The sequence below is a fragment of the Pantherophis guttatus genome, chromosome 3, assembly GCF_059756535.1.
Source record: "Pantherophis guttatus breed Tessera chromosome 3, ASM5975653v1, whole genome shotgun sequence".
Lineage (NCBI taxonomy): Eukaryota > Metazoa > Chordata > Lepidosauria > Squamata > Colubridae > Pantherophis > Pantherophis guttatus.
The window spans coordinates 111225306-111246863 of record NC_142065.1 but is presented as its reverse complement, the minus strand read 5'-3'; the positions used below and the strand labels follow the sequence as shown (position 1 = coordinate 111246863).

The following is a 21558-nucleotide window of genomic DNA, read 5'->3' as shown; positions in this document are numbered from 1 at the left end:
AATTTCATCTGTACTGAGAGAAACAGAAGTAAAAGAAAAACTGCAAAGATGGCTGTAGCCAATAAGTAACCTCTATTAAATTAATATTCCCTTTCATCAACACTTAGGATCAGAAGTAAAAAAAATAATGGAACTATAATTTTAGAAATGGCACAAAGATTAGTCCAAAAACCCATTATCTTTTATCAGCAGAGATAAAATTTCATTAATAATTAAAGAATTTCTGGATATATATAGATTGTGGAATTATTTCATTTTCAACTCTCCCACCCCCATTTTATTTCAGTATGCTGTAGTATGATCTCTGATAAAGAAGTTGAATCTTTTCTCAGGACTCTCTGCAGGTCACATCTCAAAAGTTGTCATTGGTGATAACAGACGGCAACATTTTGTGGTAACTGGTCGAGCAGTGGAAGAAGTACGGTTGGCCCAAAACTTAGCCAAAGCAAGTGAAATTATCCTGTCGCCCAACTGCTGGGAGCTCTGTGATCGGAATTTAATTGAGGTAGAAAAAATTAAAAATGAACGAGCTGTCAAGGTTGGTACCTTCTCGGGTAAGAGTCCAATTTTGCTTTCTGTGATATTGTTTGTTTATAAAGGAATGTGGTTGATTTTAAACACTAAAAGTGACATGATAGTTTTCACATAAAGGGTTAGAATGAGATCCATCTACAAATAATCTCTGTATTATTTTTGTAATAATGTTTGCTTTTAACAAACATCCATTCCTCACAACAGAAAAATGCCCACTACCTTTTTGCCAGCATTTCCACATATTAAACTTTTTCTATCATTTTTCCACATTTAGTAATTTTAACATACATAAATTAATCAATTCGCTCATTTTTAAATGTATATATAGTTTGCAATCATTCACTATTTTACCTGTCAAACGCAACTGCTATGCACTTTAATATATCAATTTTCAGAATCCTTGCTTTATCATACAGCCTATGTAACTTTCACTGCAAATCATTTGGGCTCTCAGGCAGCACCAGGCCATCATCTGAATAAAAAGTACAAGTACATTTATGTCCCCAAACTATTTCTAATATCATCACTAACATTTATTTTTCATTTATCCACAAATACAAAAAATAACCATTGATATATATCTTGATCTACTCGCTATGATTTTTTTTTAATACAATTTTTATTGATTTTTTTTTTACACAAATAAAATATAATAACAATTCTGTTTAACATCGGATTCGCAGTGTTTATACATATATACATGAATAAGTGTCTGGTGTCATTTATACTATACATTTCTAATTGATTTCTGCACCTTTTATTTCTTCCTTAATTCTATCATCTATCCATTTATACCATCTTCCCCACACAGTATCATAGTCAGAATTTTCATCATCATTTATCTCGTGAGTTAATTTACTTATCTCTGCACACTCTAATATTTTGTTAATTATAAGGTCATCTGGTGGTAGGTCTTTCTTTTTCCAGTATTGAGCGTATGCTAGTCTGGCAGCTGTAGTTATATGTATTAGGAGGTGGACCTTTTCCTTTCCGTACCCTTTCTTTACCATTCCCAGGAGAAATATTTCTGGGCTCAGATCAATGTCTTCTTTAAGTATGTCTTTCAACCATCTCCAAATTTTACTCCAGTACTTTTTTGCTTCGGGGCATGTCCACCATGTATGAAAGAAGGTGCCATGACCATGGCCACATTTCCAACAATGTGGCTGCGCATTGGGGAACATCTTTGCTAGTCTTGCAGGTGCCAAATGCCACCTATGAAGCATTTTGTAGTGATTTTCCTTATATGTGGCTGCTCTAGTTAATTTATAATTTTTATTCCAGGCTTCTTCCCATTCATTAAAGTTCAAACTGTGTCCAATATTTCTCTCCCATGCTCTCAATTGATTTCTGATTATATCCTCGTCTCTGTCTTCCTCTAATAAATAGTTATACAGCTTGGCCAACGCTTTTTTCCCTGGTCCCATCAAAATTTTGTCTAGTCCCTTATATCCTAATTCTAAGCCATACTCTTCTTTATCTTTCTGGTATCTTGATTTTATTTGCAGATAAGTCCACCAATCTAAGATTATACCTTGATCTCTCAGGGCTTCATTTGATTTAATATTTCCCCCTCCATCGATAATATCTTTGTATCTGCACAATTTCTCCATTCCCCACCTGTTGGGGTAAATCATTGCCTCTGCCGTGGAAAGCCAGTTTGGGACTTTTGAATAATATCTCTGCCTAATTCCCACCCACGTTTGTATTAGGGAGTCTCTAATTTTATGCCTGTGGAAGTAGGTTTTCTTTTTATTGTCTTTGTCCCATAGATATGCATGCCACCCTTTCTGTAGGGTGACATGCCCCGAAGCACCCTTCTATCACTAAGATTCTCTTATTCTCCAAGGTGATCCAATCCTTTATCCATATCAGCTTTGCTGCTCTGTAATACATTTCCCAATTTGGGAGTCCAAATCCTCCCACATTCCTTTTTTCTTGTAGAATTTTGAGTGAGATCCTTGATTTTTTTCCCTCCCAAATAAATTCCCTAACGGTCTTATTTAATTCTGAAAAGAAATTTTTCTTTAAAATTACTGGTAAATTTTGATATAAAAATAGGATCTTGGGGAGGATGCTCATCTTAATTGCCGCAATTTTGCCAATAAGTGATAATTTGATCTTTTTCCATCTATCCAGATCTTGTTTTAATTTATTAATTAATGGAGTATAATTATCTTCTTTTAGAGATGAGCACCTTTTGGTTAGCCAAATTCCTAAGTATTTTATTTTTGGAACAACTTGTAAGCCCAAGGTTTCTTCTATCTCTTTCTTCTGCATCTCAGTTACATTCTTAGTAAGTATTTTGGTTTTAGATTTGTTCTGTTTAAAGCCTGCCACCTCTCCATATTTATCCAATTCCTCTAGTACTTTTTGTCCAGATATTAATGGATCTTCTAATATTAACGCCACGTCATCCGCAAAGGCTTGCGTTTTATAAATCTCTTTTCTAATTTTTAGGCCTTTGATTTCCTCGTTGTTTCTAATGTTTCGTAGCAAAACTTCCAGAGCCAAAATAAATAATAGCGGTGACAAAGGGCAGCCTTGCCTTACACCTTTCTTAATTTGAAAAATTCTTGTCCTGTCACCATTTACTAAAATGCTCGCCCTCTGATTTTCATAGATAGTTTTAATCATTTTTTCGAAGTTTTGCCCGAATCCCATTATTTTAATTTGCTTGGTCATAAAATTCCAGTTTAGATTATCGAATGCCTTTTGGGCATCCAAAAAAATTAAGGCCAGCTGCTTTTCTGGATGTTCTTCGTAGTATTCTAGAGTATCTAATACAATTCTCAAATTGTCCCTAATTTGTCGTCCCGGGAGGAATCCATTTTGATCTTTATGAATCCAATTATTTAATATTTTTTTGGTTCTTTCTGCCATTATACACATAAATAGTTTGTAATCAGTGTTTAGAAGTGAGATCGGTCTATAATTTTGAATTTTTTTTGGGTCGGCACCTTCTTTCGGCAGTAGTGTAACATGGGCTTCCCTCCACGAGTCAGGAATTTTTGAGCCTGTCAAAACCTCATTGAAAATTTCCATTAATTTGGGTTGTAGAATTTCTTCCAATTTTTTATATATTTCTCCTGGGAATCCGTCTGGGCCAGGTGATTTATTGTTCTTGAGTTTGGAGAGGGCTTTTTTAAACTCTTCAGTTGTTATCTTAGTATTTAACATCTCCTTCTCTTCCTCCGTTATTTGCGGGAGCTCCGCCTTTGCCAAATATTGATCTATTTTTTCCTCCGAGGTCTCCTCTTCTTTGTATAGGGATTCATAGTACTCTCTCGCTCTTTCTAGTTTATCTTCTTCTTTGTTTAAGAGATTTCCGTCAGCGTCTTCTAATATCTGGATTGTCCCTTTTTCATTTTCCTTTTTTAATTTATAGGCCAGCCACCTGCCCAATTTATTTGCGTTCTCAAAATAGTGCTGTTTTGTTCTTTTTATTTTTTGGGCTAGCTCTTCTTGATCTAGAATATTTAATTTATGTCTCCACACCAACCAATTTTCTTTTGCCACAGTATCTTCAGGCATTTTCTGGAGTTTCCTTTCTGCTTCATCTAGCTGTTTGATAAGATCTTCCCTGGATTTTCTTTTTAGTTTGTTTTTATATGCGGTGTAGGATATTATTACCCCCCTCAAATAAGCCTTCATTGTGTCCCATATTATTTCACGGGGTGTCCCTTGGTTCTCATTTTCTCCCAAAAAAGTCTTTATTTCTCCTTTCAGTTTTTCTACGCACTCTTTGTCACATAATAGTTTTGTATTGAACCTCCATCTCTGTTGTTTCTTTCTCTTTACATTTCTCCATTTTATTTCCAGGGGGTTATGGTCTGCCCAGATGTTTGGGCTAATTTCTGCCATCTCTATTTCTAACCCCAACGTCCTGGTAACCCAAGCCATATCTAATCTCGACCATGACTGTTGCGAGTTGGAATAGAATGTAAATTGTCTTTCGCTTGGGTGCAGAGTTCGCCATATATCGATTAAATTCATTTCCTCCACCAAATCGAAAAAGGTTTTTGGTAAAGTCACTTTTTTATTTTTATTCATTTTATTACTTTTATGGTCATTATCTGGATCTACAATTCCATTGAAATCACCTATCATGCAAATTTCATTATGTTCCATATTCCCTAATTGTTCACGTAACTTTTGAAAAAATTCTCCTTGTTTTTTATTTGGAGCATAAATGCCCACTAATAACATTTTAGAGTTTTCTATCGTAACTTCAACCATAAGTATTCTGCCCTTTGTATCGTTATATTTCAATTCTGCTTCAATTCCTTTTTTAACATAAATTGCTACCCCTCTCTTTCTTTTTTCTGCTAATGAAGTAAATAGTTTACCATATTTTTTATACTCCAAACATTTGCCCTCATCCTTTTTTATATGGACCTCCTGTAAGCAAATTATATCCATATTTTGTTTTGCTAGCTTTGTAAGTGTTAATTTCCTTTTTTTACTATCGTTTAAACCATTGACATTTACTGAGATTAATTTCAAATCCTTCATTCCTATTTTCCTTGCTCGGTTTTAGTTCTTATTTAGTCTTACGGCTCTTACTGGTCTTGTTTTTTTCTCCTTGGCTTCTTCTTCGGTCTTCTTCTCCTCCGCGGTTTCTTCCTCTCCTAGATTTATCGCCTCTATTTCCTCCTTACTACTTTGTTCTTCTTCTGCACCTCTTAACTGGTCGAGAAAGTCTTGTGCTGTGCTCAAGCTGTCTATTTTTATTTTTCTCCCCTGCCAGGTGATTAGCATCCCCTCTGGCAGGAGCCATCTGAATAATATATTTCTTTTATTCAATTGCACAGCCAAAAATCTGTATCCTTTTCTCACCTCCCTCACTCTTCTCGGGATCTGTTTTAGTATTATCACTTCTTTTCCTCTGTATGTTATTTGTCCATCCCTCGCCATGCTGTATAAGATGTCTTTTACTTTTTTTCTTGCGAATCTAATGTGGACTTCTCTGGGGAGCCTATTCCTCCTCGCATAGTTTGTTTGGACTCTATAGACGTCGTCCAGTTCTCTAATAATCTCGTGTTTGTCTTGTTGGAGTACTTCTGCAATTAGTTCTGCCATCTTCTCTCCCAAATCCTCATCTTTATCTTCTTCCACATTTTGAAAGCGCAAGTAGAACGACGCCCTGTCCATCTCTAATTGTGTTAATGAATCTTCTAATTCCTTATTTTGCATCGTCAACGTCTGATCTACCATGTCCAATTTCTTCTCATTTTGTTCTATTTTTTGCTCCGCCTTCTGGCTCCTTTGCTCGTTGTTCGAGATTGAGACTTGAATCTCATTCATCTTCTGGTCCAGTTGGTGGATATCTGTTTTTAGTTCGGTATGGTTATTGGACATCTTTTCCTGCATGGCCATCATCGTTTCTTGGATTAATGTCAGTGTTGACTGTACTGTTAGTAATGTTGGTGTTGCTATGGCCTTGTCCGTTTTTTGTGATCCTTCCGTTGATTTTTGGGTAGCCGGGGAGGTCATGGATATGGTGGGATTTGAGGGGGTCTTCTTCCCTGTTTTCAGGATCGTTGATGACATGCTCGTCATTTCTTTCAGAATTATTTTTTGTTCTCTAATTATTTTCTCGATATTTCTCCAAATTTTCATACACTGGCTGTCACCTTTTTTTTTATACTTCCTCAAAGTATAGGGGGGAGATTTTTTTTTTTCCAATCAATGTCCAAAATCAATGTCTATTTATCACTTGTGTCACATGTATCACTTCCAATCACTATCTTAAATAGACTTAACAATCAATATCAATTCATCAATCTATATTACTTGCAATCAGTGTCTTAAATAAATAACAAGAGTTGATTTATGACTTATAGTTATGTAATTATAATAGTAATTAATTAGTGTATTAAGTAAGCAAGACCTGGTAATTCTAATCACAATAACGTTAACTCCTAAGTAAATCTATGTTCTATAACTACAATTCTTATATCTAAATTACTGCTTAAAAAAAGTATTAATTCAAATTTCTATACTTCTGATTACCAATAAGTTAATATATGTAGGAATTGTAATTCTAATATAGCAATATATCAATATATGGAAATATTATTTGTACAGATAAATATAAATGTAAATAGATATAATTAAATACAATTAAATGGTTGAATAAATAGATGTAGATCTAATAAACTTTATAAGAATATATCTTGTATATAAGCAATTAATTAATATAAAGATCTACGCTTCTTGTTGATAACAATAATAATATGCAGAGAATCAAAATATTAAAAAAAAATTTTCCAAAGAAAGAGGGAAAAAGAGGGGGAAATCTCCAAGTTTTTAGTTGGGGGCAAGCAATATTTTCCCAAAAGCAAAGGGGTGATATTTTTTCTTTCTCACTCAGCCGCCAGTCTCATCCAGTCCTGTCTTCTTCTCACGTTTACTTTGCCACTGTCAAAACTCTATGGTAAGCCTCGAAGCTAGATCGTCTCCGTGCCTGTCCTTTTCAGTTTGCTCTGTCAGACTTCTTCAATGGCTGCACTTCCTGTTCTCTGGCACAATTAGATAGAGTCCAATCTCCAGCTTAGTTCATCTTTCTGCTTTAACCAGCAAATAGAGAAAAAAAGAAGTTCTTCCGAATTCTTTTAGCTTCCTTACTCCCTATGCCCACCGATCCTCTTCTTGCGCAGGTAATTCAGCGACCTCAATTTCTTGTTCTCTACGCCGGCTTGTCGAGCTCCGTGGTCTTTCAATCTATTCTCCACTCTCCGTCGCCGCTCTTTTCTGTTTAAGCCCTTCTCGCCCGACTCCGCCGGCCCCTTCCTGATGTTCACTCTCACGTAGGCAGGGAGGACACGGTTCAATCTCGACACTGCAGCCTCCGATCTTCCTTGCTTCCCGTCTGGTTGTCAGCTACCACAGCTTCGGGTCAGCCATTGAAAGGCTGACTTCACGCGCGTTGGCTTGACAGAGCCGCCCGGTTTAGCGAGAAGTGTGTGCGCTTCACTTTCTCGCTCACCCGGTTCTCTCTATTGTCCGCGGGGCTCTCTAGGACCCGCGCCCCCGAAGGGATCCCCAAAACGCGGTGACAAACGGTGTTGAGGGGTGACAGTCACACACTCAGCACCATGTCGCTGCAGCTCGCCAACCGGAAGTCAAATCCCAGAGGGTCAAAAATTAGATGTGACAATGGTGCACGTGCACTTCCAAATCAGTAGGGAATGTAAGTAGATTTCAACTCTGATATGTATATACTGTAAATGTTTCACAATCCTAGGTGCAACTGAAATGAGGGCAGTTTTTGTCATAACAGGTTCCCATTTGTTAAGCAGCAAAGTTTAAAAGCATCTGAAATGTTTGGAATAGAATAGAATAGAATTTTTATTGGCCAAGTGTGATTGGTCACACAAGGATTTTTTCTTGGTGCATGTGCTCTCAGTGTACATAAAGTAAAAGATACGTTCATCAAGAAGTTTAATCATCTTGACCTCATGTTTCCATAATGGAAAGAACCTAGGGACAGGCTTCTGATGCTGAGATCAGACTCAGTAAATGTGAGTTACAATCCTCAAAGTAATACCTTCCTCTGTCATGTATCTATCATGGAGAGGAACCAGACCATTGCTTTTAATAATAAAAGTGTTGTCACAGGTGTAATGTTGTGCATGTGTGTGGCGGGGGGAGAGGTAAGGAGTAGGAGGAAAACTTGCCTTTGGGAAGATTTAATAATTTGACCAAATACTGGCTTTGAATTGCTTATTTCATTCAGTGATGGTCAATGAACAAACATATATTTTTTCTGCTCTGTTGTCTTTGTTTAATGGAGTGAAGGTTTATATAAAAGGAGCCTGTGATGATGAGAATATTGTTTCAGTCTAATGTTCCTACAGTATGTTCAGCGTTGTCCAAAGTGAACACTGTGTACTTGATTCTGCCATTTTAATTTTCAGAAAGAGGAAGAATATTTAGGGGGTGGAAGGCATAGCCATCCGAATAAAGTTGTGATTTTTTTAGAAGCCATCTAAATTTCAGATTATGAGAAATTGAGATTACAGCAAATGTGGTTAAAACAGTTTGTGCCTTTCTCCCCCAAATCTGGCCCTGGTCCTGTTTGCAGGACATAAATGCTAGAAGTATTTTTGTCATTATGTGACTATTACTGAGCAAGGAATAAATAGTTGCCTGGGTTTACAATAATCTGGATGGCAGAATTAATATGAGCACCAGCTCATATTGCTTCTTGGAATCAGACATGTGTTATATGAACTGGCCATGTTCTTGTTATGTGGTATTAAGGATGAAATCCTGTGTTATTGGAATCAATCATTTCCTTTGTCCTTTACCTCATCAGGATTTCATCCCAAAACAATTGTTGTCCTGCTTCTGCTTATATATGAAGAGGTATAAAAACTGAATCCTGTTTTATTCTGTTAGATGAATCTCATTCACGTACTATTTTACTATTTGATGAATTAACCAACTAATATTTTTATGATACTAGAAAGCTGAAACCACTGTGTATTTTCCCACCCACCCAGTTCCAAGCAATAGTCTACTGCCATTGATATCACTCTGGCTTTCACACTGAGTTCATTATTTTATATAGTAACAGATCCTCTCAGGTTAAAGCACTTCCTAAATCCGCAGCTGCCAGTATTCTAATTCTTCAAACAAAAGTCTTCTTACAACCATGTTAACCAATTGGTTAGAAAGCTTAGGAAAAAAAATGAGCTCAAAGCCTGAACGCCAAAGCACAAACAATGGCATTCGCCCTACAAAATTTCAACTTCTGCAGTCAAGGTTCATGAACAGCCATCGTGAACCCTTCCGAAAGAAGCCAAGAGAGGTGGGCAAGTTGATTATTAAAGAAAAGTATTCTCCCCCTAAAAATGGGCTAAATTCCATCATAAGCAAGTTTGACAGGAATTCAATAACTGGTGAAGAAAATCCAAAGACAATAATAAGTCAAGAAAGAACCAAATGGATTAGCTTATGTGGGAAGAATACTGTAAAAAATGTTCTGAAGAAATTTATAGCTGCTGAGGAAAAAGAAACTAAGGAGAAGCAGCTGGATCTGAAAAAGAACCTACCCAAAATAATCAATAAAAACTCAGTCTTCTCCAAAATGAAAGAAAAGTTTGAGCAAACCAGTAATGTTTGTTCAGCTATTGATGTGAGAATAGCTGCCCCCCACGCAAGGGGGAGACAAAAGACAAAAAAGGACATAAAGCCTCTGCAGAAAAAAGCTATTTGCAAAGCAGAAACTAAAATACTAAGGGATAATTTGAGAGTAGCAACAAATATCAACAGCAATAAGCCACAACTTTTGGTTTGTACAACTGTCCCTATACCTAAATTTCATGTTGCTGTTGAAATTAATCATCCTTGCAGTTGGGCAACAAATACCAAATATACCATTCAGCTTTCTGACAAAAATGTCCCAGGGGAAAAAATAAAAGATTCAGAAAATAGCATTCAATCTGGTGAAAATGGGATATCGGAACACAAGGAACAGAAAAGACAATTGCAAAGGAAAGTTAATGAAATGACTATGATGGCTGCAAACAAAATAGATATGGCTGAAGCTTCTGAAAGCCCAGTTCCTAACACAGGCAACATTCCACTTTCGATGGGAGAGGTATCCCTTGTTGGCCGTAGGCTTACTTTACCTTTAGACCAAAACCAGAAACCCTCATCACCTAAAGATAGCATGTTCTCGAGCTCTGCAAACAAAGGTTGCAGAGCTCGAGCTCTGCAAACAAAAGTTGCAACACAAACTTCTAAGAATGAAAACTCTTCTACTCTTTGCTCCAATATCACCTACCCTACTAAAGAAGTCGGTGCACTCGGCCACCAGGAAACTAAAGAAGATGAGATTTCTGCCATGCCAGAAGGCTTGTGTAGGTCAAAAGAGACAGAAATAGAATTAACAGCATCTGTAAAAGATCTTCCTCCCTTTGCCAGCCAAAAATGTTTCTCTAAACAGAAAGTGTTGGAAAATACTCTACCGTTTCACTCTCCTGTAACTCAGGCATCATGTAACACCGAGCCATCAATCAAAAACCAACAATCAAGTGTTGAACCTGCAGCTGTAGACAAAATGTCTCTCGGTTGGAAGAATAAAGAAGATTTTGGAAGCAGATTTTCTGATGGAATTCAGGACGGAGAAAAACTGCCTGATAAAGAACTATTTCCAAAATGTATGACAAATAATGATCATAAAGCACAACAAGGAGATCAAAACTTGTCTGACTGCCAGCTAGAAAGTAAGAATTTGCCCCTGCAGCCTACGAGCCAACAAAATTACCAGGATAACAGTAGGCCAAACTTTTCAAATAACTCAGATCAAACCCTCACTTCAAAGGACAGAGATAATACTGTAAAAGGAAATGATATTTGCAATGAATTTGAAAAACATTATTCTTCCTTGCCCCATACTATGAAGAAATCCAGATCTATCGTAGCAATAGAAAATAGCAAAGCCAAACCCTGCTCAGTCGATGAAAATACATGTTCAGAAAACAACACTAACAAGGAAAGGGTGAGCTTGAGTGACTGGCATAGCTCTCAAAGCCTCGTAAAAGAACTGCTTAGCCATGAAAGCCACAATGTAATGGATAGTCCTGGGGCTGCTTCTGAAAAATATCATTTATCTTCATTAGAAGATTCAGCAAAAGAAATTGGGTCTCCTGCCCAAAAGCGGCACTAAATTGTCTGTTACACAGGGCAGCTGAGAGAAAAATGCAAAGGCTTAAATAAAGACTTTTCTTCAATGAACACCATTTATCAAAGCTGTAGTGGGGAGCAGTTGAGTCTTCAAAGAACACACCAGCTTTATGTGCCCAGAAGGAGTCAAGCCTCTGACCTCTGGGAGCCAATAAAGAAAAGAAGGGGTATGATGTAATGGTATATAGGAATGACCTTGGGAGACAGAGAGAAGAAGAGTCATGGCCTCAACATCCATCATGTAACTTGACCCGCAGAAACAGAGAGGGATCTTCCCGAGTTTCCTGAAAGTAAAAGTTAAAGAGGAGAGAAATACTTAGAAATTTGCAAGACTGAAGACAGCCCTTTCAGGTAAACAAGGCAAGAAGGACAAACCATGGGTACCAATACTACCTTTATTATGAGGTTATAGTAACAGAATCTTGCAATCTGAAAGTAGTAAGAGAAGCTGCAATTATAAACATCACTTTCCTTGTTGAATGTATATATATTTATAGCTGATAGATTGAGGTAGCATGTTTATTTCTTATATACACTGACCAAACTGGTTTAATCCCAAAGAAAAACATAAAAGACAAAATTACATTCATAATGCAACCAAACATATAAATAGAAATAAGAAATCTTCACTAACCTTCTTAGATGCAAAAAAGCCTTTGATAATTTGCAATGGTAATTCATATTGGCAGAATGAATAGAACAAAAATAAATATCAGGAAAGAATTTCAAGCTTGGGTTAAAAGTATATATCAAAGATTATGGCCAATTGAGCAAACTGCAGATTTTCAGATTAGTCAAAGAACAAGACATGGCTTTCTATTCTTTGCTTTATCTTTTATCATGTTAGAAATACTGTCAGAAAAAAAAGTCGAAAGTGGTAACAGGCCTCAAAATCCGCTCAACAGAATAAATTTCAGGGTTCCAAGTAACACCCCCCAAAGAATCAAAACTCCAAGGCAGGCATTTTTCTCAAAGCTTGAATTTTTTAGAGATGTCATATTGGCACATCTGGAAAACCCAAATCTGAAAGCCCTGGGTTTTCCCCACCCAAAGTAAAGTCAGAGTTCCTTTCCCTCCATCCACATGTGCATCACATGGTCCAATCAGGTCACTGTCCCAACTATAGTTGACTTCTAGTCACGTCTCCGCAGGTGCAGGCTAAACTTACTTGACTCCCAAGGGAAAAAATGTTGTTATGACTACACACCCCACACTGTCTCCACCCCTCTCCTATTCTCACAGCTTACCCATCCACTGATGTGGCAGCCCTGAAGACTCCAATTAAGATAGCTCCAGGGCTGACATGCTGTCCCCCCCTCAGCTGATGAGGACATCCTGAAATGAGAGAAGCGATGGGGGTTAGTAATGCTGTTCCCACCCCCAGGGGGCCCCTTAAGCTTGTTAGGTAATTTCTCATGGAACTGTTTTACTAATCTAACTGCCTTCACATCCCAACTCTTGACCCATGTAGCTTCAGACAAAGGTTATCCCTTCCAGTGGACTAAATATTGCAAGCGACCCCTATTTACCCTGGAGTCCAATATCTTTTTAACCTCATAGTGGGTCTCCCCCTCCACTACCATCAGCTTAGGTCTTGGCTGGTCCCGTGGTCTTAGCTGTGAACTAACTGCAGGTTTCAGTAAACTGCTATGGAAAACTGGATGTACTTTCCCAAACAGGCGTGGGAGGCTAAGTTGTACAGTCACTGGGTTAATTATTTTCACTATTGAGAATGGCCCTAAGAATGTAGGTCCTAGTTTCTTGCTAGGCAATTTTAGCTTAAGGTATTTGGTTGACAGGTATACACGATCTCCCACCTAGAGGGGGGGCTGGAGAGATCGGCGCCTATCTGCCTGCTTCTTGTATGCCTTTGCCGCCTTAGCTAGTGCTTGCTTCATATTCTCCCAACCCAGCTTTAGCGATTCCATCCATTCTGCCAAGGTCATTGATGATGGCAGCTCTCATGGCAGCTCTCATGTGCACTGCATTATTGTAAACCACCTCCGCGAAAGGCAGCAAATTTGCCCAGTTATCCTTTTGATAGTCCACATAGCATCTCATGTACTGCTCCACCATGATGTTTGTGTGTTCCGCAGCTCTGTTAGTACTCAGATGGAAAGGCGAATTAAGACCCTGGGTCAATCCTATGGACTTCAGGAACTCCCTCCAGAACATAGTGATGAATTCAACCCCTCGGTCAGAGATGACCCTGCAGGGCACTTTGTGCAGCCGGTATATTTGCTTATAAAAATCCTGGCCAATTTTCTGCCAGAGGGTAATCCCGAGCTGGCAGTGAAGTGGACTTGCTTCAAGAATAAGTCAATCATGGTCCAAATGACCATATTCCCTCCACTCTCTGGGAGTTCGACTATAAAGTCCATGGCAATTTTCTCCCAGGGCCAGCAAGGGTCGGCCACTTGTTGGAGAAGCTCAGGGGGTTTCCTTGGTCTCATCTTCATGGTCGCACAGGTAGTGCAGCTCTTAACATAATCTTCTGCATCTGCTTTCATCTTCGGTCACCTGCCTCCTGGCTAAGTGGAGGGTCTTTAGGAATCCGAAGTGGCTGGCCAACTGGAAGTTGTGGCTGCACTGTAGGATCAGAAGCCTCAAGCTGGCAGGAACATACAGCTTGGATCCTTTCCAAGCCAACCCATCCCTTAGAGTCAGGGTGTCCTGGTTATCTCCAAACCATTGGTCAGCTGGGAGTGCAGACTTCAGGGCCGTTATCATTTGATCCCCTCTGGGGTCATCCCGACATCTTTCTTGACCTCTTGTGATGACTTGAGCCACCTGTTAGGAGGGGGGAATGATCACGTGCACAACTTCCTCTCACTGACTATTAAACTCTGGCTTTCTTGACAAGGCATCCACGAGCAGGTACTTTCCCCCTGGGATGTATTTTAGCTTGAAGTCAAACCACTTAAAATACTGTGCCCAGCAGATTTGCTTGGGGGAGAATTTTGGGGGTTCTTTAGGGCCTCAAGGTTCTTATGGTCAGCCCAGACCTCAAAGGGCACTCTACTCCCCTCCAGGAAGTGCCACCAGGAGAGGAGGGCCCACCTGACTGTGTAGGCTTCCTTTTCCCATATTGCCCACTGCCTTTCAGTGTCAGTGAGCTTTTTGGATATGTAGGTGCAGGGTAGGAGCTGGCCCTGGGGGTTCTTTTGCAAGAGCACTGCTGCTATAGCCACGTCGCTGGCATCAGCTTGGATGACGAACTGCCTTTCTTGGTTGGGGTACTGAAGAATGGGTTCTTCTGTGAAGAGTTTCTTTAGTTTTTGCGAGTGCTCTTTGGCAGATCAGCTACCAGGTCAGTGGTTGGTTTGGCCATGGTTTGGGAGCACCCCCTCCTGTTTTCAGCAGCTCTGTCAGGAGTAGGACTACTTCAGCAAAAGCTGAAATGAACTGTTTGTAAAAGTTTGTAAATCCCAGGAAGCTTTGGAGTTGCTTGTGGGTGTGTGGGGATTGCTAGTCCAGTACTGCTTTTACTTTTCCTGGGTCCATTTTGACTCCCTCATTTGACACCCGGTAGCCCAGGTAGTCCAGGAAGGTCTTATGGAACTCGCATTTGGACAGCTTTGCATAGAACTTAGCAGCCAAGAGTTTTTTCAGAACCTGTTGTACTGCCTTAATATGTTCTTCTAGCATCTCACTGAATGTGAGAATATCAGCCAAGTAAACAAGGACACCTTTGTATAGGTGCTCATGCAGCACCTCATTGATTAGCTGCATGAATAAGGCAGAGGCTTCTTGGCAAGACCTTAAGCTGGAAACTGCTTAATGGGCAGTTAAAGGCGATCTTCCATTCATCTCCCTCCTTAATCTGCACCCAGTAATGTAATATGCTTCTCTCAGGTCTAGCTTGGTGAACCCTTTGCCCTTCACTAGGTGACTTAGCATGTCTTTCATTAGGGAGAGAGGGTAGATCAGGGGTCCTCAAACTTTTTAAACAGGGGGCCGATTCACAGTCCCTCAGTCTGTTGGGGGGCCGAACTGGCTGGGTGGGGGTGGCTAGGTGGTCATGTGATTGGGTGGGTGTGGCCAATTTAACTGCCATTTTATGCCTTTCTCCTTCCTAAGCTGTATTTGCTCAAGCCAAGGAATCTATTTACTTAATAAGATCCACCACCCCCCAAAGGGAAAAAGAGCACAAATTTTCTTGCCACTTGCCTAACTTCATTACAACAGCAGCTTCAGGCCTTCAGGCCTTAAAATAGGCCATTGAAAAAGGAATAAAAGAAACAGGATTTCCTTCAAAATAACTCCTGATCATGTTTCAGATGACCACACAATAAACCAGACTGAGAACTGCAGCAATTAAGACTGCAACTAAAACCCACAAGATGGGCATTGAGAGACATTGGAAGCAGGCAGAAGGTGAGAATCAACACAACCCTCCCTCCAAGCATCCAATGGTGAATTAAGGAGGGATAATGGTCCCTAAGACTGTTGGAGGCCGGACTATAGTTTGAAACAAACATGAACAAACTTCTATGAACACTGCACATATCTTTATTTGTAGTGCAAAAAAAGTTAAATAATACAATATTTAAAATGAAGAATAATTTTAACCAACAAAAATATATTAATTCAATGGGAAGTGTGGGCCTGCTTTTGGCTGATGGGAAAGTCAATGTCCGGTTCCATATTTGTCACTGCCAGTCGTAACAAGTGATGCAAGTGTTCATCAGTAAGTCTGGATCTGGTTGGAGATTTCAGTTGTTTAATTTGGGAAAAAGTCTGTTCACAGATATAGGTGCTGCCAAAGATGGTTACCATTTTGAGTGCATGGTTCCTGAGATGAAGATATGTCTCAGAGGGGAGAGATGCATAGAAATCAGTAAGGCTGCTTGACTTGAATGTGTCTTTCAGAGAGAGAGTCACAATTCTGTAGTTCAGCCAGTTCCATTTGGTAAATTGGATCAACAATTTCGATCTCAACAGAAAATGGATTCCGGAAAAGCTGTATGTCCTGTTCATGTGCACAAAGCTCTTTAAATCTAATTTGAAACTCCATTTGCAACATTTCCAATGAATTCACACACTTTTTGTTTGGGAATGCAAGTGTTGGTTTTTCAGCCAACAGCTTTTGAGTAGTAGGGAGATGGCAGAAGTTTTCCTCCTTCATTTGTTTAATGAGGAGGCCCAATTTTACTTCAAATGCCTTCACATCTGAAAGCATATCACAGATGAGCTTCCCTTTGCCTTGAAGTTGCACATTCAAACAGAATTAATGATAGGCTGAGAGAAGCTGTCAGTGAACACCCCTCCCCTCCCTTCTCCTCTCTATGGGCCCACCTAGTTCCTTCCCCTTTGGTTCTAGCCAAAGCCTTTGGGGCTCTTTGCAAGTAGCCAAAGCAGGACCTGTGAGTGTCTGCCAACAGGGGAGGTAGCCAGGGAAGGGATAGGAGACCAGATTACTTTTTTTTAATTATTTGGGATTACAAGGTTAAAGGTCTTTTAAACCTGAAGGAGAATTCAAACTGATTTGTTTTTTGCCACACTTGTGCCTGTGTATCCACAGACATGAAAGCTACCAAAATTGTTTAGCAACCAATTTGGTGGATGTACTTTATATATGGCAAAATCAAAGCAGTGGGTGAATTCTCCTTCAGGCATTATAATGCAGTTGCTTTTGAATTAGTGTTAGCCAACTTCAGCTGATTTTGAAAAAGCTAGGAGACATGGTGACATATCCCCCACCCACCCAGTTTAAAAGTGCTACTTTACAAGCAGCCCCTCCCCTACTCAAACACTGCCCCTGGTTCACATGGCTGTGAAAAAGGCTTTTAATTTAAGGCAGCACTTCTGCAAGTTCGGAGAAGGCAAGCACCCAAATCCCCCATTCCAACTGTGAAAAAGATCCCATTTAAATTGCTTTCAAAGGCTTTTAATTTAAAGCAGCAATTTTCCAAGCTAGGAGAAGGCAAGCATGAAATCCCCCATTCCAACTGTGAAAAAGATCCTGTTTAAATTGCTTTCAAAGGCTTTTAACTCAAGGCAGTACTTTTTTAAGCTTTTCAAGCTGCACCAGCGATATCACCCCTCACTGGTCCTCCTCCACACCCTTCGACCTTACCTTCAGCAGCAGCTGTGTGATCAGAAGTGCAGCTCAACCGGTGAAAGAAGTGTGGCTGGAGAGGATGCTCACTGGAAGGTAAAGCCGAGGGTAAGGGGGCGGGTCTTAATCCCACCACTCCGTGGGCCGGATGCTTTGCATTGGCGGGCCATATCTGGCCCGCGGGCCATAGTTTGAAGATCCCTGGGGTAGATGTTCTCCATGCACACAGTGTTAATTCCACAGAAATCCACACAGAGCCTCATCCCCCCATCCTTCTTTTCTTTGAATAGCACTGGGGCCACCACTTTAGATTTGGCGGGTTGGATGAAGCCCCTCACCAAATTGGCATTGATGTACTTTCTTAATTCACCCATCTCTTTAGGGGTCATGGAATACATCTTGGGTTTTGACAGCTTAGTTCTTGGCACAATTTCTATTGCACCGTTGGTGGGGCGGTGGGGGGGGGGAGGATGTTACATTTGTGCTCGCTGAATGCATCTGCCAGGTCCCTGTATTATTTGGACACCTGGGGGCAGCCTGGCAGGCCATCCGCAGGGGTTGCGGTCCCCTCCCCCTGACCAGGGATGCTTGGGGGCTGAAGTGGTTGAGCTTCGACCTGAAGGAGCGGAGGCAGTGGGCCAATGCCTAATTTTAGTTTTCGGTAGCTGTCTTCCCACATGATGGCTGGACCCCATTTGTCCAGCCAAGCGAGGCCTAGGATGAGCGACTCAGTCATCTTCGAGGATACTATGAAGCGTATAAGTTCCCAGTTGCATCCCATCTCCAATCTCATGAACTCAGTGACTAAAGTGGTTGGGGCTCCACCTATTAGTGTCCCATCAACTTGCTCAAAGCATATGGGGTGCCCCAGGGGTTTTGTGTCTATCCCTAGCTTCTGGATGGTAGGGAGTCTAATTCGGCACCTGGTACATCCGGTGTCTATAATGGCTTCTATGGCCTCTTGGGCCCCTGTTCTGGGTACTACTATGCAGAACTTTATGGAAAAGGAGAGGATAGCTTCACTTACCATTGGATCCTGTTCACTGCTGTTGCTGGTGGTGCCTGGAAAGGGTTCTGGAGCTGGAGTTTCTCCCCTTTTTGAAGGTTGGGGAGGAACCTCAACAGCTTGCCGGGCATGTTTTCCTTTGTCCAGCGGTCTCCATGGAGTTTTCTTCACTTTAGAACCCACTGGAGTCCAGGATTGAGGGCCGGGGGCCAGTGCCAAGCACTCTGATGCCCAGTGGCCTTGCTGGCCACATCTAAGCACTTTATCATGGCTGTGAGGATTGGCTTCAGCTCTCTGATCTGTTTTCTGGGGACACTCCAGGGGTTGCTTAGGGTTTTTTTCAGGAGTAGGTTTCTGGTGTGGGTGGATTTCGAGGTCCATGGCCACTGCCATCCAGTACCAATCCTATATGTGATCCAAGACTACTCTGAAGGCACAAGCTTGCCTGAGGTCCTGATCCAGAGCCTCTTTGAATTGGTGGAAGAAGAGACATTCTGGCCAGTCTCTTAATTTTCCACCACTCTTCATAATTCCCAGACAAACTACTTTGCAAGTCAGCCCCTCTGCTTCAGGTCCTTGATCTCAGCCTCGGCTTCTTCTCTCTGTGCCATATCCTCGAATTGGGTCCATAGCAGCTGCACAAATTCATTGGTGCCTCTAGTTCTGGGGCTCCTTCATTGTGCAGTTGGGCTATCCATTCAGCTGCTTCTCCTTCCATCATATTGTCCGCAATCACTGAGATTATCTCCTGATCCATTTGGTATTGATCCCCATAGCAGTCAAGGTGGGACCAGATCCGGTCCAGGAAGTATGCCAGCTTCTCTGGGCTTCCATCAAAAGTAGCTCTGAACCATGGAGAAGGGGCAGATGGTGGTATTGGAGCCGGGGCTGGCATCCACTGGCACAGCACCCACCCCTGGCTGGGGTAAAATGCCCATCCAGGGGAGATTTCGTCTACTGGGGGCAATCAGATGGGTGGCTGGCATGGAGGGGTATTTGGTCTTGGCATCCCTAGCATCTCCCTCTGCGCTCCTGAGCTGGACTGGCCCAGAAGCCCTGGCTGCTGGGCCTCGCCTGCCACACTTGAATGAAGGGTGCAGGCTGGCGGGTGGGGGGGAGGGCCATCTGGCAGAGGGTGATGTGGGCAGCACAGCCTTGCAGTCCCTGGCTGCCCCTACCCACTGGCAACTGCATCAGGCAAGGCCCAGCAGCTGCAGAGAGTCCAGGCGGGGGGCAAGATATGGGCTGGGGAGGGGGCCGAGCGGCAGTGGCTTAGCCCTGGCTCACCTTCCTCTCTGCCACCAGCCACAGGAGGAAGGGAAGGGCAGGTAGGGATCAGGGGTCATGGCCAGTCAGGAAAGCTGAACTGCTGCCCCGACCAGAGTTGCCTATGCCTCTCTGTGTCTCTGTGTTTCTCTCTCTCTCTCTCTCTTTCTCTCTCCCCTTCCTCCCTCGCTCTCCCCTCCCTCTCCCCCTCTCCCTCTCTCCCTCCCTCCCTCCCTCTCTCTCTTGTCTGTCTGTCTATCTAGCTAGCTAGCTATCCAAATGACATACAAATAAAACTAATTACACAACTGATTTATTCTTTACTACCCTGCTCTGCATAAAGTTTGCATGGTATTAAAGCAACATTTTTAAAGAGCACAACTGCAAAAATCAGTAGAAGCTATAATAATGGCAATAAAAATATAATAAACAAGACAATAGAAAATAGAAATACCAGTAAAAGTTATAAAAATGCTAAAAAAACAAAAATCTTGAGAAAATAAAAAGAACTTGCTCTCAAAGGATTATAAAAGCGGTACAGTTATTCTGTAGGGCAGGAGCACCATAACTGAAAAGGCCCTTTTTCCTGCCTTGCCATCACTTTTAGAAGCTCCTTTTCAGTTATAGATAAACTGTTCAGCCCGGGATTTTTTGCTCTTGAAATTACTGCTATGAGATCCTGTGTATTTCAACTCAGATATAAGTCTTGGCTTATGTTGTACAACATGAGGACCAGTGGTGGGTTAAAAAACGTTTACTACTAGTTCTGTGGGCGTGGCTTGGTGGGCATGGCATGGCTTGGTGGGCGTGGCAGGGGAGGAATACTGTAAAATCTTCATTCCCACCCTACTCCAGGGGAAGGATACTGTAAAATCTCCATTCCCTCTCCAATCCAGGGGAAGGTTACTGCAAAATCACCATTTCTTCCCGATCAGCTGGGACTTGGGAGGCAGAGAATAGATAGGGGGGGGGGCCAGTCAGAATTTTTACTACTGGTTCTCCAAACTACTCAAAATTTCTGCTACCGGTTCTCCAGAACTGGTCAGAACCTGCTGAAACCCACCTCTGATGAGGACCCAGATTGTTGGGGCAATATGCTGACTCTGTAAATCGCTTAGAGAGGGCTGTAAAAGCACCATGAAGTGGTATATAAATCTTATTGCTATTATCCTTTAAAAGCTTGGTTTTCACACTTAAAACTAATGCTCTGACTATTTATGTATCTGTGTGTATGTGCATATGTTGGTGTTTCCACAAATGTAACAAGCATTGGGATACAATTGTTTGAAAAGCGAATAAAGCTACAGCAAGTAGAGGAATAATAAATAATATTAAAATTAATCTTATTCCAAGACATTGTGAGAGGAAATGTGAATATGAATAAAATGGCTCAAAAATTAGGGGAGTCATCTTTATCACTTAAAGTAACCACAGCATTTAAGATATATTTTATTAAAATATTATATTACATTTGTATAATGCTTGACTCAGTGACTTTCAAATATGGTGATCTTTAGTCAAAAATACCTGATATTCTGAAGGTGGAAATGTGATTTAAATTATAAAACTTTTGTTTTCCTGCATTTGTACAATTTTCTAACTTCTTGTTATACTGTTTTTATACTATTTATGGTTGTACTTCTAGCAGATTTAAAACAGTAATAGAATACATAATAAATAAATGTAGAATAATAGGTGATAGTTTCATCACACTGTGGATAGTCACTTGACATGGTTGACTAAGTCAGCTGCTCCCTTGGAATAACATGATCATAAGTGTCCCTATCACCTGGAAAAAAATCCTGTTAAAAACTTCCCATAAAAGTTACTATAGCATTATCATCCCATGTTACAGGGGTGACCATGGAGGGAGTCAATAAAATAAAATGTCATACTTAACTGAGCAACCAAAACATGTCCTTTTGAATGTGTCACTTATATCATATATTCCTAAGAACTCACAGGACTTTGATATCCCTGATGGCATCCACTA

At 40.8% G+C, this 21558-nt stretch overlaps 2 protein-coding genes across 4 annotated transcripts in view; both read left to right on the top strand.

Moving 5' to 3' along the window:
* Positions 1 to 21558, top strand: part of ADCY10 (adenylate cyclase 10) — a 132083-nt gene that overhangs the window by 25307 nt on the left and 85218 nt on the right. For all 3 annotated transcript variants that reach the window (XM_087891160.1, XM_087891161.1, XM_087891159.1), the window contains one exon: positions 333 to 538. In XM_087891160.1, coding sequence (XP_087747286.1) covers positions 333 to 538 — 206 coding nt within the window. The remainder of the gene's footprint in view (positions 1 to 332; positions 539 to 21558) is intronic.
* On the top strand, positions 7359 to 15474 carry LOC148114759 (uncharacterized). The gene has a single exon (XM_087891158.1). It carries the CDS (start codon positions 9197 to 9199, stop codon positions 11213 to 11215), a length of 2019 nt encoding a protein of 672 aa, XP_087747284.1. The 5' UTR covers positions 7359 to 9196; the 3' UTR covers positions 11216 to 15474.